Source organism: Acomys minous, assembly GCF_964271855.1.
Source record: "Acomys minous genome assembly, chromosome: 16".
In the NCBI taxonomy this organism is placed as follows: domain Eukaryota; kingdom Metazoa; phylum Chordata; class Mammalia; order Rodentia; family Muridae; genus Acomys; species Acomys minous.
Window position 1 is genome coordinate 72,012,966 of NC_140498.1, and position 23,991 is coordinate 72,036,956.

At 54.6% G+C, this 23,991-nt stretch overlaps 3 protein-coding genes across 11 annotated transcripts; 1 reads left to right on the forward strand and 2 right to left on the reverse strand.

Moving 5' to 3' along the window:
• The first annotated feature begins 1,403 nt into the window (after positions 1-1,403).
• Positions 1,404-13,883, forward strand: SRRT (serrate, RNA effector molecule). Of its 6 annotated transcripts, none has more exons than XM_084763596.1 (20): positions 1,404-1,691; positions 1,940-2,079; positions 7,107-7,235; positions 7,470-7,616; positions 7,845-8,033; positions 9,729-9,898; positions 9,983-10,167; positions 10,276-10,374; positions 10,463-10,577; positions 10,730-10,887; positions 11,150-11,211; positions 11,314-11,392; positions 11,639-11,827; positions 12,112-12,285; positions 12,379-12,532; positions 12,642-12,835; positions 12,990-13,146; positions 13,246-13,371; positions 13,473-13,599; positions 13,686-13,883. In XM_084763596.1, the coding sequence occupies exons 2-20, from the start codon at positions 1,958-1,960 to the stop codon at positions 13,759-13,761; spliced, it is 2,652 nt and encodes an 883-aa protein (XP_084619722.1). In that variant the 5' UTR covers positions 1,404-1,691; positions 1,940-1,957; the 3' UTR covers positions 13,762-13,883. The 6 variants fall into 6 exon arrangements, with proteins under 6 accessions (XP_084619722.1, XP_084619723.1, XP_084619726.1 ...); XM_084763597.1 differs by having other exon boundaries at positions 13,494-13,599; XM_084763600.1 differs by having other exon boundaries at positions 13,270-13,371; positions 13,494-13,599.
• A 44-nt stretch (positions 13,884-13,927) lies between these two features.
• On the reverse strand, positions 13,928-15,052 carry UFSP1 (UFM1 specific peptidase 1; the record flags this gene model as incomplete). Its single annotated transcript, XM_084763682.1, has 3 exons — positions 13,928-14,813; positions 14,867-14,970; positions 15,034-15,052. The coding sequence occupies 3 exons, from the start codon at positions 15,050-15,052 to the stop codon at positions 14,133-14,135; spliced, it is 804 nt and encodes a 267-aa protein (XP_084619808.1). The 3' UTR covers positions 13,928-14,132.
• A 54-nt stretch (positions 15,053-15,106) lies between these two features.
• On the reverse strand, positions 15,107-21,918 carry ACHE (acetylcholinesterase (Yt blood group)). Of its 4 annotated transcripts, none has more exons than XM_084763605.1 (5): positions 21,694-21,918; positions 18,612-19,701; positions 17,750-18,234; positions 16,235-16,404; positions 15,107-15,454 (listed from the first exon to the last, which is right to left on the reverse strand). In XM_084763605.1, the coding sequence occupies exons 1-5, from the start codon at positions 21,786-21,788 to the stop codon at positions 15,333-15,335; spliced, it is 1,962 nt and encodes a 653-aa protein (XP_084619731.1). In that variant the 5' UTR covers positions 21,789-21,918; the 3' UTR covers positions 15,107-15,332. The 4 variants fall into 4 exon arrangements, with proteins under 4 accessions (XP_084619731.1, XP_084619730.1, XP_084619732.1 ...); XM_084763604.1 differs by lacking the exon at positions 21,694-21,918 and adding an exon at positions 21,661-21,679; XM_084763606.1 differs by lacking the exon at positions 21,694-21,918 and adding an exon at positions 21,380-21,516.
• Between the last annotated feature and the right edge of the window lie 2,073 nt (positions 21,919-23,991).

Here is a 23,991-nt window from a genome sequence, read left to right on the forward strand (position 1 = left end):
TCTCTGAGTTGGAAGCCAACCTGGTCTACAGAGGGAGTTCTAGGACAGCCAGGGCTACACAGAGAGACCTTGTCTTAGAAAAAAAAATGAGTATATGCGTATGTCAGAGTGTGGGTATAAGTACATCTGAGTGGAGTGCCCTTGTAGTCCAGAAGAGGTCATCAGACCCCTAGGAAGTGCAGTTAACAGCCTGTGTGCTGCCAGATACATGCGTGCTGGGAATCGAACTCTGGTTTTCTTTCTGTAAGAGCAGGAAGTGCTCTTAATCACTGAACCATCTTTCTAGCCCCCTTTGGAAAATGTTTTTGAGACAGTTTTGTTAAATTGTCCAGGCTAGCTTTGAGTTCATTCTACATCCCTTACATTTGTGATTCTCCTGTTTTCAACTTGCTGAGTACCTGGGATTGCAGGCCGGTGCCAACATGACTTCTGTACCGAGCTTTTTAAATGCTCCTTACTGTACATACCCCTTTTTACATGCTGGGTGCACCGCCCTGCACTCCCATCCCCCAGCAAGGCTGTGGCATGCTCCATTCTTCTGTATGAGTGCTTTATCTGCAGAAGAGGGCATCAGATAACACAGGTGGTTGTGAGCCACCATGTGGTTGCTGGGAATTGAACTCAGGACCTCTGGAAGAGTAGGTGGTGCCCTTAACCACTGAGCCATCTCTCCAGCCCCAACGTGGGTTCATTCTTTAGCTTAACATTCTATTCATTGAGAAGGGCTTAGTGTTATCTTGTGGAATTATGAATTAAAACTGGGAATCACTGGATCCTGGTGGATGTTTCCAGGCTGCATTGTACAGCTCCCATTAAAGTATTGGGCATTATGACTGAGATTTGCCTTGGGAGGCAGAGGCAGGCGGATCGCAGTGCGTTCAAGGCCAGCCTGGTCTACAAAGCGAGTCTAGGGCAGCCAAGGCTACAGAGAAACCTTGTTTCAAAAAACAGAAATAAAGCAAAAAGACAGATTTGCACGTTTTTCCACGAGGATCAGGCGCCTTTGTCCCAAGAAAAGCAGGAAGAACACGTTTTACAAGTAGCACATGCTGTAGATTCCTGCGGAAGAAAATGGTGGGAGGAGAAGCCTTTAAAATGGTTGCTTCTATGCATTATTCCCTAGACATCCACCGTCCCCAACACGAGGAGCGTCCAAATCCACCACCCTTGAGAAGGTCAAGAGGTGCCCCAGCCCAGGAGTCTTTCCAAACAAACTCTGGATGCAAACTAGGTCCGACCCAGGAGACTGTTAATGGGGATCGAAACCCTACTCCGTCTCCATCATGTTGGAAAGGCACGACCACGTTCCGGAGACCTCGCTTGGCCTAGCTCAGCTTCCGTAGCGCCTACGGCTGGGGCGATTTTGTCGCAAAACCACGCGAGACTTCCGCGTCTCCACCCTTTTCCCATCAGTCCCTTAATCTCTCTTAGTTTTAGTTTGGTCGTTGGTGGAGGGGGGTGGGGTGGTCTTGTTTGTAGTTAGAGCCCGAGGTCCGGGGGGCGGCGGGAGCTGCGCGCGCGACTCCTCTCACCCTCCGCGGCCCCACTTTCATCTTTCCGTCGGTCTCCGGGCTGAGACTCCCCGCGTCTCCATCAAACCGTCTTTGCGGTCGGTCCATTGTCGCGCGTTCCGGTCCGGCCGGAAAACAAGCCCGCCGGCGCGCGCTTCCAACGGCCCGGGCCGCTGCCAGGTGGGGGAGGGGAAGGAAAGACCCGGGTGGCGGGATCGGAAGGAGAGGACTGTGCCCGGGGGGCTTCGGGGGTGGACAAAGGGGGGGGGGAGGAACCCCTGGGGACAGTGAAACTGTCGGACCGATCGCCCTGCCCGGGATGGCAGGCCGGCCTCGGCGGGAGGGAGGCGGGCGCGCTGCCCCCGGGGGACTGCCCCTCCTCTGGTCCTTGTTCATCATCACCGTGTCCACCCGCCGCCGGGCCCCAGGCCTCCTCTGACAGCACCATGGGTGACAGTGATGACGAATACGATCGAAGACGCCGGGACAAATTTCGAAGAGAGCGCAGCGATTATGACCGTTCCCGGGAAAGAGATGAAAGACGGCGGGGGGACGATTGGAGTGACCGGTGAGACAGGATTGACGTTACCTCCAAGATTAACGTTATCCCTGCCCCCCGCCCCCACCCCCACCCCCACCCCCGCCCCCGCCCCCGCAACCCTTGCGCTTCTCAGTTTTATTCCGTTACACTGTGTCCGCATACAATCTCGTTAGGATGTAATCCGTCGTTGGACCATTTTCTGTAGTCTATTCATTGTTGGCTTAGATTTTGAAAGGTCTTTTAAGATCAAAGTGACAGCCAGTAGTAGTGGCGAACAGGAGCCCCCTCTCAGCTGGCTGGACCACTGCATCTTCCTCGTGGGCTACATAGGGAGACCCTGTCTTAAGTCTAAATAATAAGGAAGCACCAACTGATCAAAGCGTTAGAACTAAGTCTGAGTGGGGGGAAAAAACAGTATCAGGAGTTGGCATTCCTTCTTCTTCTTCTTTTTTTTTGTTTTTATTTTTTTTTGTTTTTCGACATGGTTTCCAGACAGTCGAGTCCTGGCTGTTCTGGACTAGCTTTGTAGATCAGTCTGGCCTTGAACTCACAGAGATCCCCCTGCCTCTGCCTCTGATCTGCTTTAATCTCTCCTGGGATTAAAGGGGTGCGACACCCCACCGAGCTCAGTTTGCATTTCTTTTTTTTACCCCGCCTCCCTTCCTCCATTGAAAAGATAGGGTTTCTTATAGCCTGGTTGTCCTGGAACTGTTAGGTAGCTGAGGATGACACTAAGCTGCTTACTCTGTCTATAACATCCTCCCTGTCAGGGATGCGACCCAGGGCTTTGTACTTGCGAGGAGGCACTCAGCTAACAGTTATGTCCGCAGCCCAGCGAGTGCATGTGCACTTTATTACTTGTAAAGTGCATATTTGTTTGTTTGCTTATGATTTCGAGACAAGGACTGGATGTAGTCCTGGCTGTCCTGGAACTCACGATGTAGGCAGAGCTTAAACACATGGAGATCTACCAGTGCTGGGATTAAAGTCATGGCTCTTAAAAGGTTGGTTTAGGAGAAATGTTGAACGCAGACTAGCAGACTGGAGAAGAGTCAGACCGCTTTGCTGGCAAGATGTGGTGAATTCTTGTACTAAGCTCTTGGGAAGTGCAGTGTCAGTGTTAATTGATTTGGTTTTGCTGGTTTTCTCCTTAGGCAGGGCCGGCCTCCTTGTGTGGTCCAGGCTGGTTTTGAGTTTGCTTTCTAGCCCAGCTGGCCTCACTAGGGCCTTTGGCCTCTGCTTTCCAAGTGTTGGGATTACAGGCAGTTGACACACTAGCTTAGCTAGTTGGATATGTATGATGTGGCTCCTGAATAGGTTTCTGGGAAATCCTTTTTAGTTAATTATATTGAAGATGTTCTTAAGAAATTTTGTGTGGGGCATGGGTGGCACCTGCCTTTAATCCCAGCACTCAGGAGGCAGAGGCAGGTAGATCTCTGAGTTCAAGGCCAGCCTGGTCTACAAAGTGAGTCTAGGACAGCCAAGGCTACACAGAGAAACCCTGTTTTTTGGTGTTTTTGGTTTTTTGACATAGGGTTCTTCGTGTAGACCTAGCTATGCTGGAACTCCTTCTGTAGACCAGAGATTTGCTTGTCTCTGCTTCCCAAGTTACTGAGTTTAAAAGTGTGTGCCATCACCACTTAGCTACCTTAAGAAATGTTTGAGGCGATTTTAAAACAGGTGATTAAGATGAGAGGAAGTATGGAAGTTTATATATTATTTTATTTCGAAAATATGTCTGTGGATGTTTTGCTTACATTATGTCTCATTGGTGCCTGGTGCCCATGGGCAGTAGAGGGCATTAAGTCCCTTGGGAAATGGTGTGGATTGCCTTGTGGATGCTGGAACTCAAACCCCAGTCCTCTCCAAAAGTAGCCAGTGCTCTTACCTACTGAGCCAGCTCTCCAGCCCCCTCCCTTTTAAATCCAAGGCATCTTAAAACCAACAATAGCAGCAGGGCAGTGGTGGTGGCGCACGCCTTTAATCTCAGCACTCGGGAGGCAGAGGCAGGAGGATCTCTGTGAGTTTGAGGCCAGCCTGATCTACAAAGTGAGTCCAGGATAGCCAAGGCTACACAGAGAAACCCTATCTCAAAAAATGAACAAACAAAAAACCCAGCAAAGACAAACAAAAGAACAATTCAGTGAGTTAATGACAGGAGCTTGACTTGAAAGCATATCTCTTTAAAGGAATTTGAGGTGACTTTTGTGATAGAACTTAGGAAAATAAACTTTAAGAGATTGAGGCTAACCAGGGCTACAGGGTGTTATCCTGTCTTAATAAATAAGTAAATATGAAATTAAATTTTAAAAGGAAGAGTCTGAGCTGGGCTTGGTGGTGCACGCCTTTAATCCCAGTACTCGGGAGGCAGAGGCAGGTGGATCGCTGTGAGTTCGAGGCCAACCTGGTCTACAAAGCGAGTCCAGGACAGCCAAGGCTACATAGAGAAACCCTGTCTCAAAAAAAAGGAGGGTCTGCCAGTTAGCACTTAGAAAACCCTGGGAAAGATGAAGCCTGGTGTGTGGGTGTGTGGATGGTGTTGGCACATCAGTGTTTAATGACTATGGAGGCTAGAGGTGGTGGCTCTGTGGAGCTGGAGTAACAGGCACTTGTGAGTGGCTTGCCATGTGTGCTAGGAAACAAACTTGGGTCCCCTGCAGGAACAGCAAGTGCCTTTTTCTAGCCCCTAGCACTGTTTCCCTCCCCACCCCCCACCAGGGTTTCTCTATGTAGCCTTGGCTGTCCTGGACTTGCCGTGTAGACCAGGCTGGCATCGAACTCATAAAGTTCTGCCTGCCTCTGTTTCCTGAGTGCTGGAATTAAAGGCGTGAGCCACCACACCTGGCACCCCCTTAGCACATTTTTAAAAACTATTAGTTTTTGGCTTGTATTTTGAGAGAGGGTTTCTCTGTGTAGCCCTGGCAGCTGTCCTAGACCAGGCTGGCCTCAAACTCAGAGATCAACCTGCCTCTGCCTGCCAAGTGCTGGGATTAAAAGCATGTGCCACAATGCCTGGCAGCTTTCCCCCCACATTGGGGGCAATATGTATAGGCACCACAAGCATGCTGTGCCTGGTGCCTGTGGGAAGCCAGGCAGTGTTGCATCCCTGGAACTGACAGGTGGTTCCTAGGAACTGAGCCTCAGTCCGCTGAGCCGCATGCTGAGAGCTGTCTCCCTAACCCCCTTGCACTTTAGTGTTTAAGACAGGGTCTCATGTAGAAAAAGCTGGCCTGGGACAGATCCTCCTGCCTCAAGCCTTGTGAGTGCTGGAATTACAAGTGGGAGCCACCATACCCAACTCTGCTTGGTGTTTCTTAAAGAAAAAAGAAAATCGAAGTTTTTTTTTTCTGAGTCTGAAGCCAGGTGAAGTCCTTCAGAGTTTAATCATGTGAGGCCAAAGTAGCTTTGGAGATAGGCCAGAAAAGGCCATGGCCATGGCAAAGGGACTTAAATTCTGAGGAGCAGATGATACCCAGGGTGTTGGGGAGAGCCACAGGAAAGAGACACTTAGCTGGGCTACTCTTACTTGGTTGGTGTAGTGATTCTCAAACTGTGTAGAGACATTGATGTTTTCCGTAGTGATGCTGCAGGAATGCTGGCTGAAAGCAGTGGTGCCTTAGGACAAGCGTGCCGGCGTGAAGGAAGACCACCAGTTAGTGTCCCTGGTAGAGCATTGCCTCTTTGTCTCTGGTTTGGTGTTGAGCTTGAGCGATGGATGAGAAGTGTGCATAACAGTATTGTGCTGAGTGTAGGGTCGGCCCTGCCTGCGCCAAGAGCAGCTGTGTGATTGACTGGGGAGCCTGAAGTGCTTTTCCCAGATGCCATTTTTGATTTGAGCACTGTCAGCACTGGAGTTTCACACTTAGTGTTAGGCAGACATGTTCAGGAGAACAAGCTGAGAGAAGCTGTCATTAGAGGAGAGCTGTCAGGATTTGTTGCTGGTGGAAACACATTTTGGAAAACTTACCTACCAGTGTGAGCTCTGCAGCGTCCCAGTGTCTAGATTTTTCTGAGATGAGCAGTCTTGGGTGAAATGTATCTTGCTGCTGTATAGTGGGAAATGTCGGGAGATGTTCAAAGAGCTGGTAGCCCAGTGCTTTTAATGTAGCAGAACACAAGGGCTTTGAACGTTCTAGGCAGTGCTTTACCTCTGAGCTCTAGCCTACTGGTGTGGTGTGTGGAAACAGTCCAACTGACTTCATTTGCTTGTTTTGAGACAGAGTCTTATGCAGCCCAGTGTGGTCTCATATTTGCTATGTAGCCGCCTTCACTTTCTAAGTGATAGAATCACACCATGCCTGCTTCAGCTTACTCTTAAACTACCTCTTTCCGGGAGAAGGGCTCACACCTGTAATGCACTCCTGAGGCAAAGGCAGGAGGATTGCTTGAGTTCAAGAGTGTGAGAGCTCTATCAGCATAGCAAGGTTCCGTTAACTTTATGCAGAAGCCAGAAAGAGTAGCCCAACATCTGAGAAAGCCATTTAAGTATTTCCTTTTATGATAATGTCTGTGTGAGTACCAGTTAATTTCTTCCCACCTTATCGCTGTGGAAACTCTTCTAAGCCAGACCTTGAAGAGAACAGTGCTCCTTTTCATAGCAACTTTTTTTTCTTTTGAGAAAATAGTTATTTTTTTTTTTAAAATAAAAACATATAATTAACTTGGCATGGTGGTATAGGCTAGTAATCTCATCATCTTTTGAAGCTGAGGTGGAGGATCTCAAGTTCAAGATCCGCCTACAGAGGCCGCTTGTGCAATTTTGAGGCGAGCTCGGGGAGCACGAGGCTCAGTCTCCGTATCTCAGGGTGATTTCTATTAGTGTATAGTTTGAAGAGTCACAGAGGCTAACTATTTGCTGTAGGTAGGTGGAGTGATGGGCGCCTGTGGTCTCAGCCCTTGGGAGGTGGGCTTAGAACAGAAGGTGGCGGGGAGAAGCTGTGCTGCAGGGAGTGGAGGGCAGCCTGTGTGTGGCCCACCACGGCTGCCCACCTCGGTGTGCAGTGCCAGAGAGTGAGCCATCTCCACCTCAGCCACGTTCTTGTTCTTCCCTCCAGAGAGTGGGACCGTGGCCGTGAGCGCCGCAGTCGGGGCGAATATCGAGACTACGACCGGAACCGGCGGGAACGCTTCTCTCCCCCTCGCCACGAACTTAGTCCCCCACAAAAGCGCATGAGGAGAGACTGGTGAGGTGGCATCACTTTCTTTTTACCCTCAGGACCCTCAGGCCTCAGTCCTTCTGCTGAAAGCTGGCTGCTTCCTTGTCTCACTTATCCCACGTACCCAGCGTTCCTTGTCCCTTTTATCCCTTGGGTGAGAGACCACATCCTGCGTGTGCCCTTCCTCCTGCCCTTGTCCGTGTTCTGAAAAGGTGGTTCCTGGTTCCTCCTGTGTCTGACTTTTGTGTCCCCCACCCTCAGGGATGAGCACAGCTCTGACCCATACCACAGTGGCTATGACATGCCCTATGCTGGGGGGGGTGGGGGACCAACGTACGGCCCCCCTCAGCCCTGGGGCCACCCAGACGTCCACATCATGCAGCACCATGTCCTGCCCATCCAGGCCAGGTAAAGCCTGGGGTTTGGGGGAGAAAGGGATTGCTAGGTTTGGGGGAATGCCTGGGGCTGCTGGAGGTTATAGCTGAAGCCTGGGAGAGGCTAGGTTCTGGGGTGCCTGTGAGGCACAGCACTCACTGCTTGGAGTGGTGGCATGTGGGCAGAGGACGGGGTACCTCACTATCTAGGCTCTACATCTCCCTCACAACCAAGCCTCCCGATTGGACCCCCTCCCCCCAGGCTGGGCAGCATTGCAGAGATTGACTTGGGTGTGCCCCCACCCATCATGAAATCCTTCAAAGAATTCCTTCTGTCCCTGGATGACTCTGTGGATGAGACCGAGGCAGTCAAACGCTACAATGACTACAAGCTTGACTTCCGAAGGCAGCAGATGCAGGACTTCTTCCTGGCCCATAAAGATGAGGAGTGGTGAGTGCCCCTGCCTGCCTGCCCCTTCTGCCCTGGCCCATTGCCTGGTCTGGCTGGAGGAGTTGCAGCCCTGTCCTCTGGTTCTCCCAAACATGGCACTTCCTGGGAGTGGGGAAGGGGAGGGAAACAGTGTTGGCTGGTGGGACCCATCCGTCTCCCATCTCTGCCGGCCTCACTGGGACACCTCCAGGCAGCTGACCAGAGCTCCCTAGCCTCTTGGTGCAGCACACAGACTGCGACCCTCTTGTTGGTGTGGGTCATTGTCATCCCCAATCGCCAGGACCCAAGGTGGCCGTGGTCTCCTTGTGAACGAGTGAAGCCAGACAAGAACAGCCAAGATCTCAGGGTCGTTTGACAGAAAAAAGAATTTGATTTTTTTTCTTATGTGGATGTTTTAATTTTAATCAACCATCTTTTCCCCCCTCCTGCTCCTCCTCCTCATCCTCTTTCTGCTCCTCCTCCTTGAAAAGAGCCAGAACTGGGAACTACACCCGCTCATCGACGGAGCTCGGAGCAAACCCACCTCCACCCCCACCATACCCAGCCCATACATGAACCCCTGGGCAGAGCGGCGGGGCCCGGCCAGGCAGACAGGCAGGGTACCGCTGTGCACAATGCAGTGGTCTAGCTCAATGTATTGCTCAGGCAGCTAGTCAGTCAGGGCCCCCACCGCGGAGGCCCGCGGGGGCGGGGCGTCTAGGCCGGTCACCCCAGCCAGGAGCCAGCGGGCAGCCCGCCAGCCAGCATGGGCCCTGGGCGCCACTAGTTAAATCTTGAGCTCTGTTTGACCAAGCTGCCAAGGTAAAGATCCTGGAGGTGATGCCTGCGGCTTTCCTCTCTGCTCAGCCTGTCCTGTCCTCATGTGTCCCCTCTGATTGCCCTGTGTCTGTGGAGCCCATGCACACTCATTCTCTCTGTCCATGCTCCTGCTCTCTGCTGAATACGTCTTGGTTTTGTTTTCTCAACTTGTCTGTCTGGGCCTCTCTTACATTCCCCCATTTCTCCTTTTCTCTTTTTCTTATATCCTTAATTTCTCTTGCTTTTGTTTTTCTCTCCTGCCCTTAGAGTCCTATTAAAATGTTTTCTTTTTCATGCTGTACCCAAGTCCTAACCCTCCAGCCCTATTTTCTGTCCCATGGGCCTAGCTGAGGCCATGCAGGCACTTGCCTCTCCCTGTTCTCTTTCCTGCCCCCCTCACTGCCTTTTCCTCCCACCAAGGGAGAAAGGTGTCTTGCCTTTTGGCCTTTTCTATCTGGTACACTTCAGGTTTCCTTCTGGCTCCACCTGGGGTGGAGGGAGTTGGCGGGAACCTCATCTGGGCTTGGCCAGGAGAGGGAGGTTCTTGGGGGCCCCCTGCTCCCTTAGCTTTCTTCTGAGGCTGTGGGAAACGGCACCCTGGTGCCTCCCAGAGGCTTAGAGCAGTAGAGCTGCCTCATAGCTCTGTCTTTTCCCAGAGCCATGGCCCTCCTAACCCAGAACTCTCAATTCCTGCTTCTCCCCCAGATCTTTCCGGAGTACGACCTCTGGTTCTTTTTGGGGTGTTGGGTGGTTTTAGTGCACCCCTCTCTTGTTTTATGACCTTCTGTGGGTGTGAGGGGCTAGGCCCTGCCTTTCTTGGGCCCCTCCCTGCATTCTGGCCGCGGCCGCTTGTAACAACTGCTCTGTCTCTCCCGCCCTGCTTGTTCTCCTCCTCAGGTTCCGCTCTAAGTACCACCCTGATGAGGTGGGAAAGCGTCGGCAGGAGGCCCGGGGCGCGCTACAGAACCGACTGAGGGTGTTCCTGTCCCTCATGGAGAGTGGCTGGTTCGATAACCTTCTCTTGGACATAGACAAAGCTGACGCGATTGTCAAGATGCTAGATGCAGGTACGGACTTGCTGGCTGGGAGGTCTCGGCTGGGAACGGAAGCTGGAGTCCTTTGGTTGTGACCTCTTTTGCTGTCGTTGGTAGCTGTCATTAAGATGGAAGGTGGCACAGAGAATGACCTCCGCATCCTAGAGCAGGAGGAGGAGGAGGAACAGGCAGGCAAGACTGGGGAGGCCAACAAGAAAGAGGAAGGCCGTGCTGGACCAGGCCCGGGGGACGGAGAGCGCAAGGCTAATGAAAAGGAGGAGAAGAAAGAAGATGGCAAACAGGTCAGGAGGAGCCGGGGCTGAGGGAGCTGGGACCGCCACAGGGCATGATGGGGTGGCTCTGATGCAGCCAGCAGAAAAGATGGCATTCTCAGGAACTGCCTCCCATAGGCTGAGAATGACGGTTCAAATGATGACAAAACTAAGAAATCTGAGGGTGACGGGGACAAGGAGGAGAAGAAAGAAGAGGCTGAGAAGGAAGCCAAAAAGGTAAGGTGTGGGCGTGTCCTGCATGAGGCCACGGTGTCAGGGCCGATCCTGTGTGGTCTTGATTGGCCCACTCCTGTTGCTCCCACAGAGCAAGAAACGGAACCGGAAGCACAGTGGAGATGACAGCTTTGATGAGGGCAGTGTGTCCGAGTCGGAGTCCGAGTCTGAGAGTGGCCAAGCTGAGGAGGAGAAAGAGGAGACTGGTGCGGGTCACTTTACTGCTTCTGCTTCTTCGTTTTTCTGTGTGGGGTGATGGTGTGTGTGTTTGGGGGGCCTTCTCTCGTGATGTCTAGTAGTAACTGCTGCCCCGCCCACTTGAATAGTGAAGTTACACTAACTCCTCCTTCCTGCTTAGATGAAGCACTTAAAGAAAAGGAGAAGCCCAAGGAAGAAGAGAGGGAGAAGCCTAAGGATCCGGCAGGGCTGGAGTGCAAGCCGCGGCCCTTGCATAAGACTTGCTCTCTCTTCATGCGCAACATCGCACCCAACATTTCAAGGGCTGAAATCATTTCTGTGAGTGGGGGCATTGCTTTTAGGGGCAGGGTTGGTGTGAGGCCCAGATCCTTCATGTGGTGGGCTGCCTTTGGCATAGGGAGGCCTGGTCCCTGCGGAGCCCTGCCCTTGGAGGCCTGGCTTGGTGTGCGTTGTGGTTCTTGGTTGGGTTCTTTCGCTGGGGCACGAAGGCTGCTTCTTTAGTGTTGTGAAACAATGGAGATGTTGGGAAAGGGGTGAGTGGGGTCACCGTGTGGCTTTTCTCATTCCTTGATTCTTGCAGCTCTGTAAAAGATACCCAGGCTTCATGCGAGTGGCACTGTCTGAGCCCCAGCCAGAGAGGAGGTGAGGAGGAGCTGGACACCTTGGGATGGTGTAAAAAGCCGAGGCTGTGAGCGGCCACCCTGGCTTCAGCCTAAGACAGTGCTGACAAGCTTTCTTCCGTAGGTTTTTCCGCCGTGGCTGGGTGACGTTTGACCGCAGCGTTAACATTAAAGAGATATGTTGGAATCTGCAAAATATCCGAGTAAGCACTGGGCATGGGGCTGCAGGAATGCTGGGCGCTGCTGTCCGTCTCCTCTGTGTCCGCTAAACCCTGAGGCTTCACATACATGGTTTACTTCTGTTTGAGAAGCTGTGGGGCTGTGACCATGCTTCAGTCCCCTTTGGTCCCTATTCTTGGAGCAACCACCAAGGTTCTCCATAGGGCCTAGTTTTCGGGGCGCAGCTTCTGGGGTACTCATTGGACAGCTTGTTGATTGTGTCCCTACAGCTCCGGGAGTGTGAACTGAGTCCTGGTGTGAACAGAGATCTGACCCGTCGTGTCCGCAACATCAATGGCATCACGCAGCACAAGCAAATAGTGCGCAATGACATCAAGCTGGCAGCCAAGCTGATCCACACGCTGGATGACAGGACCCAGCTCTGGGCAGCTGAGCCTGGGACGCCTCCTGTGCCCACAGTCAGTGACTCCCAGGGGACTCTTTCTAGTGTACCCAATGGCGCCTTGTGCCACCTCTAGTCTCATCTGCTCATTTTCATGGTCACAGCCTCCCTTGTTTGCCCTTTGGGTGGCATCCTCCAGCTTGTAGTGGCGTAGTCATTCGTGGGCTAGGGTGGATGGAAGAGCTTAGGCGTGCAGCAGGGGTAGCGCGCACAGGCTGTGCCCTCTGGTGCCGCTTCTCCCTCTTCACACCTGTTCACGGGCTGATTGCTCGGCCTCATTGTCCATCTCGCCCTTGCTAGAGCCTGCCCTCGCAAAACCCCATCTTAAAGAACATCACTGACTACCTGATTGAGGAAGTGAGTGCTGAGGAGGAGGAGCTGCTTGGGAGCAGCGGAGGACCCCCTCCTGAGGAGCCTCCCAAGGAAGGCAACCCAGCAGAGATCAATGTGGAGAGGGACGAGAAGCTGATTAAGGTGCCAGTTCTGACCATCTGGAGCATGTTACTGTGTGCGCACACGTGTGTGCGAGCGGGGCTGAATAGTGACCTGTGTGTCTCACCCCCTCAGGTCTTGGATAAACTCCTCCTCTATTTGCGTATTGTGCATTCTCTGGATTATTACAACACTTGTGAGTACCCCAATGAGGACGAGATGCCCAACCGCTGCGGCATAATCCACGTTCGGGGGCCCATGCCCCCCAACCGAATCAGTCACGGAGAAGGTACACTCCAGGTCCCCCAAGTCCCCCAGGTGACCAGCCTGTGTCTTCTGTCCCCTCCTCTTACCCCTTGCCTCCTGCTCCCCTCAGCCTGCCTTTGTCATCCCCACAGTGCTGGAGTGGCAGAAGACATTTGAGGAGAAACTGAGTCCGCTGCTGAGTGTGCGTGAGTCCCTTTCGGAGGAAGAGGCCCAGAAAATGGGACGTAAAGACCCCGAGCAGGAAGTGGAGAAGTTTGTCACCTCCAACACGCAGGAACTGGGCAAGGATAAGTGGCTATGTCCTCTCAGTGGCAAGAAATTCAAGGTGACTTGGGGTGTGAAAAGAATGGGTAGGGTGGATTGGGAGGCGGGTTTGGGCCAGCAAGACCCCCAAAGGACGGGAGAGGCTGAGAGCTCCTGGGGGGTCTGGGGGGGCGGGGGTGCAGCGCGCTGTCCTCATTTCCTCCTCTGCAACCCAGGGTCCCGAGTTTGTGCGCAAACATATCTTCAACAAGCATGCGGAGAAGATCGAAGAGGTGAAGAAGGAGGTGGCCTTCTTCAACAACTTCCTCACGGACGCCAAGCGCCCAGCCCTGCCCGAGATGAAGCCCGCACAGCCACCTGGCCCTGCCCAGAGTAAGATACGATCCATGGGGGCTGCCAGAGCTCCTTGACGAGGAGCAGCCTTCAGGCCCTAGTTGTAGATTTTCTTGCCCTCCCTTTCCTCCCCCGCAGTAATTCACGCTCCTGTCCGTGCTGTACTCCCCCCAGGCCTGACCCCAGGACTTCCCTACCCACCCCAGACACCGCAGGGCTTGATGCCGTACGGTCAGCCCCGGCCGCCCATCTTGGGCTATGGAGGTGAGTCTGGAGAGGCAATGTAGGGGTGTCTGGGGGGCTGCAGAGCTTAGCTGGGCTGAGGTTGAGGTCAGTGTGTAGTTCATCCTGGGTCTCTGTCATAGCTGGTGCTGTCCGCCCTGCAGTCCCCACAGGAGGGCCTCCATACCCCCATGCTCCGTATGGTGCTGGCCGTGGCAACTACGATGCGTTTCGAGGCCAAGGAGGTTACCCTGGGAAACCTCGGAACAGGTGAGTCTGGAAGGAGATGCCCACACTTGCTTTTCTCCCTCCTCCGACCACAGGGATGTCTGTTCACATCACATCTTTATTCACAGGATGGTTCGAGGAGACCCAAGAGCCATTGTAGAGTATCGGGACCTGGATGCCCCAGATGACGTTGATTTCTTTTGAGCTATCCACTTGCCCTCCACACCCACGACCATCTACACCTGTGACCACTTGAGCCCATCAACTGAGAGTTTTTTTGTACGTTATTTTTCCTGCTAGTAAAAGCACTTTGGTAGTGCCTCTTAGCTGTGTGTGGTTTGCTCCTTCCCAAACACAGGCTGGGCCACAGTGAGCTGAATGAGGCCAGTTTATTACCACTTTCAGAACAGTCTCTGGCTGACTCCTGCCTGGCCTAGTACTTGCTGTATAGACCAGGCTAGCTTTGTACCTGGCCCAAATTTTTGATGTTGCAGGGGACCTGTGAGAAGTAACTAGCTGTGTGCGATCAGTCACTGTTGTGGGTCTGTGCCACACTGCAGGCAGGGTGTGTGGCTTCAGATACATCTGGTCAAACACAGGTTGTAGAAGGAATTGGAATCAAAGACACTGTTTACCTTTCGCCAGCCCACCCACCCAGCCGCTTGCAGTTCGCTGCGGTCTTTCGGAGTGCCCCAGCAGTGTGGATCCAGCACCAGGACATAGGCCCCCACACCTGGGCCCTCACAGAACCCCAGCAAGGCCTTGGACTGAGCGTCTGCGTCCCCTCCCACCATTACTGGGCCACCGCCCTCTGTGAAGTGTGAATAAAGCCGCTCCAGCTCTCCCTGAAGCCCAGCTCCGCGAGGCACGTGGCATAGGCGCCCCTGGGGTCCTCCGAAGTGTTCAAGGCACAGGCTGGCCTCTACACAGCCAATCCAGCTCCGGGAGTTGCGGAACCCCGGGGGCTTGTCGCCCATGTCCTCTAGGGCCCCTTGCACGGCTGCCAGCCCAGGCACGCCTGACGACTGGCCCCCTGGCCAGGAGCACAGCGTCTGTAGGGTGCGGTAGCCGCATCCCCAGCCGCGGTCATCCAGTCCGTCGCAGCCATAGTGATAGTAAAGGTAGTGGCCGGAGAGGAGGGCCAGCCGGGCGGGGTCCTGGCAGGGCAGGGCCAGGCCCAGGTGCACGTCCTTTAGCAGATCCAGAGCGTTCAGTGAGGCTGTCACCGAGGCGGGGCGAAATCTGGTTCCTGGTGTCTTCTGGGACTAGCTGCGGGCAGGGTGGGCGCGCGTAACCGGGGAAACCTCACCATACAGAAGACGGGCGCCGAAGAGACGATGCCACGAGAAGACAGGCAACGACTTCGGATAGACGCCGGCAAATCTGCCTGACTGCGCAGTCGCAAGCTCTGCCCTAAGGGGCGGACCCAGGGCCTACTTCCGCCGGATACTGCTGTTACGGTGCATTTGTGCTCACCAATCCTGAGGCTTCTCATCCCAGCGTCTCTGTGACTCGGTCCCCGCCCCAACTTCCCGCTGGTCGCGCAGACTCTAGTGGCTGTAACAGTTTATTGGCCGCCCAGAGGGGCGAAGGCACCGCGGGGAGGGGAGCTCAGCCTAAAACATGCAGAAGATGGGGAGCCCCTAGTGGGAGGAAGACAGGGTAGGGTGGACAGGGCCTGGGGCTCGGTTGTATTATATCCCAGCCCTTAAATAAATAGTATATATACAGCTAGGGGCTCGGGCAGGGCGGCAGGACCTGAGGTCCCTCCAGGGTCACAGGTCTGAGCAGCGATCCTGCTTGCTGTAGTGGTCGAACTGGTTTTTCCAGTGCACCATGTAGGAGCTCCAGCGGTGGAACTCGGCCTTCCACTGGCGCTCCGCCTCGTCCAGCGTGTCTGTGGCCAGGGCGCCCAGCGAGAGTGGGAGGAAGAAACGGAGCAGGTCGGGTAGTGGAGATCGGGCAATATCGGGAGGCCGGGTGGGGCGGTGCAAAGACAACAGTGGATGATCCGAAGAATTGAGGTGGAGGAGGAGAAGGGTAGCAGGAAGGAGAGAGGAGAAAAATGACCGGAAGACAGAGGGGAGGGACAGGATCGGAACGGGAGGAGTGTCCATGGGTTGACAGGGAAGAGAAAAGATACAGAAATGATTGGCGGTTACAAGCCCCATTGGCTGGCGCCGCCTAGCCCCAGTCCTTCCCTCAACGTCAGGGTCAAGCTCCGAAGGATAATTTTTACATTAAAAACAAAAACAAAAAGGATTTTGAGGTTTTGTCTAAACAAAGACGTGTAGGTCCCCGAGTCTGTCCGGTTTGTCTCGACTTGAGAATGGAGTGGGGCGCTGTATCCCTGAGAGGGGCCCCTTCCTTCTTCCCAGCCAAACACTAGAGTTAAGTGTCCTCTGAGGAACAGAGGGGGAAGAGGCTGTAGTTACAGCCACGCACGCCAGGGGTGGAGGAGGAAAAGGAAGAAAAGCAGGAGGGACAGGGATAAGTCTGGCGTGGGCCTCGGGGCAGCCTCCCCATGGGCGGGGCTTGGGCAGGTGCAGGGAGCCTCCGTGGCTGGGGGAGGTGGAGAAGAGAGGGGTTACACCCTGTCTTTGCAACCCTTTTCTCTCCCCCTCCTTCCAACCCTTGCCGCCTCACCCATTCCTGCTCCCCTACCCACCGCGCCTACCGGTGGCACTGAGCAGTTTGGGTAGAAAGCGATTCCAGAAGGCGCAGGTCTGGGCTCGAAGTCCCCGCCGCACCTCCAAGGGCTTCAAGTTCAGGGTCACGTATTGCTGAGCTGCAGTGGTGTACGGTGGCCATTGTGGAGACTTGGAGTCTCGAGGGTCATTGGGGTTCCTGAGGAAGGAAAGAGAAATCTCAGCCTGCCCAGAGAACGAAGGAATGAAGACGCGGGTCTTCTTCCTGACTCTGAACGCTCTTCAACGCCGTGGAGATTCCCATTCGTCCCCCACCTCTCTTCTCCCTTCCCACTTTAGCCATCCATCTGTCTGTCTGTCTGTCTGTCTGTCTGTCTGTCTATCCCTCCCTCCCTCCTTCTCTGTCTCTCCCCCCTCCAGAGAGAGAGAGAGAGAGAGAGAGAGAGAGAGAGAGAGAGAGAGAGAGAGACCCACATAACTCAATGTGGCATTGCTTCTGCCTCAGTTTCCCCAGAGTGTGAGGATTCCAGACATGGGGCACCAGGTTCCCCTTCTCATCTTTAGTACCTCCCACCATCCTGGGGGTGGGGTGGGGGTGGGGCTGGGGTTCTTCCCTCCGACTTTTCTGTCTCTTTCTCCCCTCCAGTTTGTTTTCTTGTTCCATTTTTATTTTACCCCTTTCGTTAAAAAAAAAAAAAGGAATAATAATAATTTCTAGCTGGGCATGGTGCCACATGCTTTAATCCCTGCACCTAGGAGGCAGAGGCGGGTGAATTTCTCTGAGTTTGAGGCCAGCCTGACCTACATGGAGAATTCTGGGCCAGCCGGTGCCACATAGTGAGGCCTATTTTAAACTAAAAATTGTAGGATTGTTCATTTGGCTGTGTAGGTCGGTGCAGCCCTGATTCTACAAACATCACCTTTACTTTGGGCAACACAAAGTCTGATCATTTTATCTCTCTCCATCCATCTGTGTGTGTGTGTGTGTGTGTGTGTGTGAGAGAGAGAGAGAGAGAGAGAGAGAGAGAGAGAGAGAGAGAGAGAGAGATGGAGGTCAGGGTAACTGTGAAGTTGATTCTCTCCTTCCACCTTTATGGAGGCTTCGGGGATCGAACTCAGGAAGTCAGGCTTACACGGCAATCCCTTTTACCTGTTGAACCATCTTAGCAGTCACCTCCCTGTCTTTTGCAGTGCTGGGAGTGGCCTCCTGTATATTTGTGCTTTTCAGCCTTCTACCACTGAGCCACACTTCCAGCACTCACCCTATCCCCAAGCCCCCATCAGGGCTATGAACTATGTAGTCCTGGCTAGTCTGGAACTTGCTCTAGAGATCAGACTGTCCTCCTGGGTGCTGAGGTTAAAGGTTTCTAGCTCTGTTTTTGTCTCTTAAGGACTTCTCATTCTGCCTGTGTTGTTCTCTGCATCACTCTGACTTCCTCTCCATCTCCTTTCCTTTGTGGGTGTTTCCTCTTTTTCCACTACCATCCACGGACACCCCTCTCCCCTGAATCCCCAGAGGCCATCCCCACTCCAATACCACTGACCCTGCACGGGCAAAATTGGTCCAGTATTTCATAAGTCGCTGAGCAAAGATTCTCTCCTCCGTGGTGTAGTTCAGCGAGGGGTCCAGGGGGAGCCCAAAGATGAACTCGATTTCATAGCCATGGGGCACCCCCATCCAGAGGGGCCAAGTCAATGTGGAGGCACGGTGTTCAAAGACGTAGGCATAGACCCGGGCCCCTTGGGCGGCCAGTCGCCCAGCCAGCTGGGCCACGGGGCACACAACGTTGTGGTCGCCTACCACTGCACTCATGGCATCCCTCAGGTGGGCAGGGTCCTCAGGATGCAGCCAGTCTGTATAATGTAGGACCACAGCCTCGGCTGCCAGGTCACTTGCTTGGGGTACACCGATCCGCACCCCAGCCAGGAACTGGGCCCGGCTGATGAGAGATTCATTGTCTTTGCTGAAGCCTGGGACCCCGTAAACCAGAAAGTAGGAGCCCTCGTCCTTCACCACACCCACCAGCACCTGAGGACAGTTGGAGATGGGGGAAAAGATGGAGAGATGACAGACAGGCAGACAGAAACATGTGAGCAAACAATAGCCAGAGAGATGAACCATTGCAGAGCCAGAATTATGTGGAACAGAGAGTGGGGAAGGGACAAGGCATGGAGGAAGAAAAAAAAAAAAATATATATATATATACACCCATAGCTTTTTTTTTCCCCCAGTAACTACTTCGGGATCTGTACCCTCCAAAGGGAGGGGCTGCCTTTGGAACCCACAAACTTGGACCTCTAACAGTGGATCTGCAATAAGCCCTCATGCCTGGGTCCCTGGGAAAAGGGGGAAGGATGGATGAAACCTAGAAGACTCTGGTCTGCCCCTGTCAGCCATTTAGTCACCTGCAGGTCTTGAAAATCTCCAGTATTGATGAGGGCCTCGGGCGTGTCACTGAGGAAGTCCCCATCCACCACAGGCACGAAAGAAAATCGGAAGATACTGTCTTGGGGCAGCACGTGCCACTCATGGTCCACCAGGTCCTGAGCTGGCCTTGTCCGCAGGCAGGCGATCAGCTCCGTGTCGTTGCCGCTAGCGCCACCTGGGGGACAGCCCACAAGGCGGGCCAGCAGCGTGGCCCTGCGCCTGGCCTCTCCCGCACCCACGGTGGCCCAGGGCCCATTGGGTGTACCACTCTGCAGGATAGCCCTGTGGAAGAGGCTCCGGCTGGGTGGGGACAAAATGTGCATGCCCACCGAGGCTGCACCTGCACTCTCCCCAAACAGAGTTACTGACATCGGGTCTCCCCCAAAGGCTGCGATGTTTTCTTGCACCCACTGCAAGGCAAGCCGTTGATCCAGCAGGCCTACATTTCCAGGGGCTTCTCTGCTTCCTGGCAGGGCCAAGAAGCCAAAGGTTCCCACTCGGTAGTTCATAGATAACACCACGATCCCCTCCACCTGGGTCAGGAACCGGCCATCATACACGTCCAAAGAGGATGCTCCACTGTAGAAACCACCCCCATAAATCCAGATGAGGACAGGTACGGGAGAGGTAGGCCTGGGGTATGGTGTCCACACATTAAGATACAGGCAGTCTTCACTCAGCTCTCGGTTGGGGTTCCACATCTCAGTACCCTCAAACCCAGGGTACAGGGTGTCAACATATTGGTAGCAGACATTTTGAAATGTGGTAGCATCTAACACCCCTGACCAGGGCCGCTTGGGCTCTGGCGGCATGAATCTACGCGAACCCACAGGTGGCTCGGCGAAGGGGATGCCCAGAAAAGCTGAGACTGGGCCCCCAGGGGCCTTCAGGCGGATGCCCCTCAGCTGGCCCCCTCGAACCCTCACCAGCAGCTGTGGGTCTTCCCGGCCCTCAGCCCCTGCCCCTCCTCCCAGGAGGGAGAGGAAGAGGACGAGGAGTGGAGAAGCCAGGGAGGGTGTGTGCAGGGGATACCGGGGAAGCCACATGGCTGCCGGGACAGGCTGACGTCTGCTGGGAGAAAGAAAGGTAAAGGGTGAAAGATTGGCGGCAGCTCAGACACACACACACACACACACACACACACACACACACACACACACATTAACAACAGTCTCGCCCAAGGGTTATCAAGGAGTTGCAGAGGAGGTGGGGCCCCATGGGCAAGGGGAGGGAGGGTAGAAACGGAGTCAAACCGGAGGGACACACAAGACCAGACACATGCTCACACCCAGACCACAACAAGTGCAGCCAACTGAGATAAGACTAGTTAAAGCATACTCTCCTCTCTGCCCAGCAAGTCCCAAGGCCTCCCATACTTCCTCTCCCTGTGGCTTGGGCTAAGACCCCTCACATACAGTCCGTGTACAGGCTCCAGGACAGGGGTGGAGCCCTCAAAGATGGGTGGGGTCCTTCAGGATCTTGCAAGTTATGGTAAGAAAGCATGGTCCAATTCTCTCCTGGGTTGGTTAAAGCCTTGGCGGGGCGGGGTGGTGGTGGTGGTGGTGGTGGGGGACGGGAGTGGGTTGGGCATTCACGGTATTAGGAGTGCCAGGTCCTGAAGGCATCCCAAATCTTGTCCCATCCACACCTTGCCCCACCCTGCTCCGCCTCATCTTCCTGGTACAGCCGGTTGGTACCCGGTTGTTTCTCATCAGCCGCACCCCTCTCGCCTGATTCCAGCCAAGTGGTTCGCTAGCCCCTTGAAGAGCTTCCCAGGACTCTAGCCTTTATATATTCCCATATTGCAGTGCCCGCTGCTGCCAACCGGGAGCAGTAGAGACCAAGAAGAGGCCAGAGCTCCCCACCCGAGCCTTGATGGGGGGGGGCGGGGGGAGGGTAGGGAGGGGGGGGGGAATCTGGAGGATCGTGAGCATCGCAGAGGGGACTGAAGGACAAGCCAGGACGCCTGTGTTCCCGGAGCTCCGGAGATCCCCGCTGCAAAGGCAGGGGCGCTATTTTGGGGGCAACAGCTGCTGTAGTTCCGGCATCTCCAGCCAAGAGATCAAAATTCCCCGGGTCGGAACTACCCCCTCCGGGCGCTCACCCATCACCCAGTCAGCCCTGGTCGCCTGGATCTGGGGATAGTGGCGTTGTTGGAGATTAACCAGGAAACCCGAGTGGGGCTAATTATAACTCGGGGCTTCCGCTGAGCCACCCTTTAGAAAAAGAAAGAAAGAAAGAAAAAAGAAAAGAAAAGAAAAGAAAAAGAGACGGAGTCTCCGCAGGAGGGGGTCCTGGAGCTGGCAAGGGGCTCAGCTGGGTAGGGACACTCTGGGGTCGCAGTCCTCGGGATGGGGATGGTGCAGTCGGGATGTCAGTAACCTGCGCAGTTTGGGCTCCGCCCCAAACAGGGGGCGTCTTCCAATGTCCCCAGACTTTGAGGAGAGTGGGGAAGGGGCGTTCAGGGGGAGTCCCTGCTGGAAGGGGATGCAGAGGCAGCGGCTGGCCCAGCAAGCATCTTCCGTAAGTATGTAGCGGCTAGCGGGAGTTTCCAGAGGAGTGCTAGGTAGTGTGTGTGTGTGTGGGGGGGGGGGAGAAGTGGGGTTCTCTGGGCAGGCCCTGGGGTCAGGAGGTGCAGTAGGAGCTCTGTTTTGGGGTCTTCGATCCTTCCAGGATAGCACGGATCCCCCTGGATGCGTATTGGTCCCCAGCCGGTGGAAGGTCCCGGGTGGGTTGGGAGACTCACCTGAGGCGGCCAAGCCGGGCCGGGTCGGGCCGCGCCGGGAGCTGGAGGCGGCCAATGTTCCCCGGCGCAGGCAGAGCCGACAGTGACAGCCGCCTCCGGCCCCCCGCACACACCCCTCCGGGCCGCACGGCGCCCCCGCCCGCCCACTGTCTCCGCCCCCGCCCCTCCCCGCTTCCCCGGGCTGCCACCTCCCCTCCTTCTCCCTCCCTTCAAGCCCCGAGACCCCGGGGGAGCGGGGACCCAGACACACTCCAATGGTAGACTCAGACAGACCGACAGACCCGCAGACCCGCAGCGGCGGGGCAGACACCCACGTGACTGACGGACGGCAGCCTGCGGAGACACCAGACACCGCTCCCGCAGGCGACAGTCTCCTGCGGTGACAAGTCACAGACGTACCGACTTCCATGGACAGAAAGACATACTGACAGCTCTAATCCAGAAAGATTAGAGGCCTAATACTTGCGCATCTGTAACCACGACATAGCAAGGGGGGTGGCTTAGGAGAAGCGACATTTGAAAGCCTGGCTGAGGACCCCCTCAGCTGGCACTGGTAGAAAAGATGACGTGGGACATCTCTGTGGACACCTGTGGGAACAGATACAGAAACATAAGCTCTTCCTCATAGGAAGAGACCCCCAAGGACAAGGAGGGGTGATGCGGGGACAGCTGAGAAAGCAGGTCACATAGTGGCACGCAGAAGGCTGCGGGGAGAGGCTGCACTCCGCTCCAGCAGTGGAAACTTCTGGAACCCCCAAGGGTGGGCTTAAGCAATTCCCCTGACCGGTGACCTCCGGCTGTCATCACAAGGGTCCAGCCAGGCCATGACATCACCAGGCCAAGCTTTCATTGGTCGCTCTGCCTAGCAGGTGGGAGCGGCCTGCCTTTGGAGCCCCTAGCCTGTTCAAGAGTCCCACAGACCACATGCCCAGCCTACTAGGGAGTCTCCCACCTATCAGCACCCGAGTGATGGTGGGAACTGTACAATTTTGTGCCCACTCGCGATCACTACGTGAGAGGGACAGCTGATTCACCGGGTGGGTGGGGGCATCTGGCTCTGGGAGCCTGCTTGCTGCTGTGGCTGCTGCTGCGGCTGCTGCTGCTGCTGCTGCTGCGTGGGTGACTGGCCTGCACGAGCGAGCGTGGGGACGTGCGTGCGCGCGGTGCGGGGCGCTGCGTGGAGCGGTGGGGGTGGGACACGCGCACGCATGCTCTCTGTGGCCGCCATTCCCTTTCCCTGGAGCCCCATCCACGCATCGGTCACCTCTTCAGAGCAAGGGCGCGCCTGTCTTGCAGAAGGTTGGCCCAGGGAACATCAGCGCAGAGTCAAGCCCCGCCCAGATGTGCGATTTTCATCTCTCCAAACAGCGACATCCCCCCCCACCCCCACCCCGGGTGCATCTCCCCAGCCCCCACGCCCTCCCCCCACCCCGGCCCCAACCATCCTGTCTCTAGAGAACCTGGCCACTGCATGCCGGGAAACTTATCTGCAGGCCAGCTCACCCGCTACGGGTCCGTACTTGACTCGTGACACTATCGCCAGGTGGCGCCAGAGGTTGCCACTCGGGTCTTGAAGACTGGGCTGGAATCAGCCCTTGATCATCTTTCCTGGTCTCTCTGGAAAGAGGCACAGAAAAAGGTATATAACTGTTACTGTCGGAGAGAAAAGAGTCTGAAGCGGTTTCTGAGCGTCGTAATACTAGATTATTAAAACCATGGAGGGAAATGGAGAGTGAATGAGCCCAGGCCTGTCCAGTCTTGAAGCTCAGGGACTTTTAGCCCATAAAGAGGCCCTGTTAGTGATGGGATCTTGTTCCTTTGTCCCATTGTTCCCAAACAAGTAATGCCGGGCAGTTTCTCTCTTGACCTTTGTAATTATGGGTTTGTTGCCCTGAAGAACAGATCCTTGAACAGGAATAAGCCATCCATGGGCCTCACGGTTATCATAAAACCATAATAGATTAGACAGCTTAGTAGGCAAAAGGACGGGAAAAGGTGGCGAGATGACCCAGAGAGCCGAGGTACTTGGCACCAAACACCATAAAGTAAATTCCAGCCCCAGGACCCACAGGCTGGAAGGAGAGAGAGCAAAGGACCTGAAAGGTGTCCTGTGCTGACCTTTGCATGTGCACCATGGCATATACCCTACCCTCCATAAATAGGTGGAAGAGATGGAGGAGGAGGAGAAGGAAGAAGAAGGAGGAGGAGGAGGAGGAGGAGGAGGAGGAGGAAAAGAAGAGAGCCATGTAAGGTTGGCGCATTGCACTTTGCATCAGGGACATCAGGGACTAGTTGCTTTTACATGGAACTTTGTGGTCCCTTTCTCAGTATCTTGCCTTACCATCTTCAGCAGGCAACTTCCAATGCATGGTTGTAATAAGGTTACTGAAATATCAGCCATCACATCTGTATTTCCCCAAAACAGGATGGCTATAACCTTGAGTGACATTCCTGCTCCATGGAAGGCCATTTCCTGGAAATTGAACACACAGATACTGAGTTTCCATACTGCTGGCCAAAGTGTAATTCTGAGGCGATAGTTGCTATGACAGAGGCCCAAATGTGTTGACTTTGTTTGGATGTCTGGATTGTTCTAAAATTTGACCGTATTT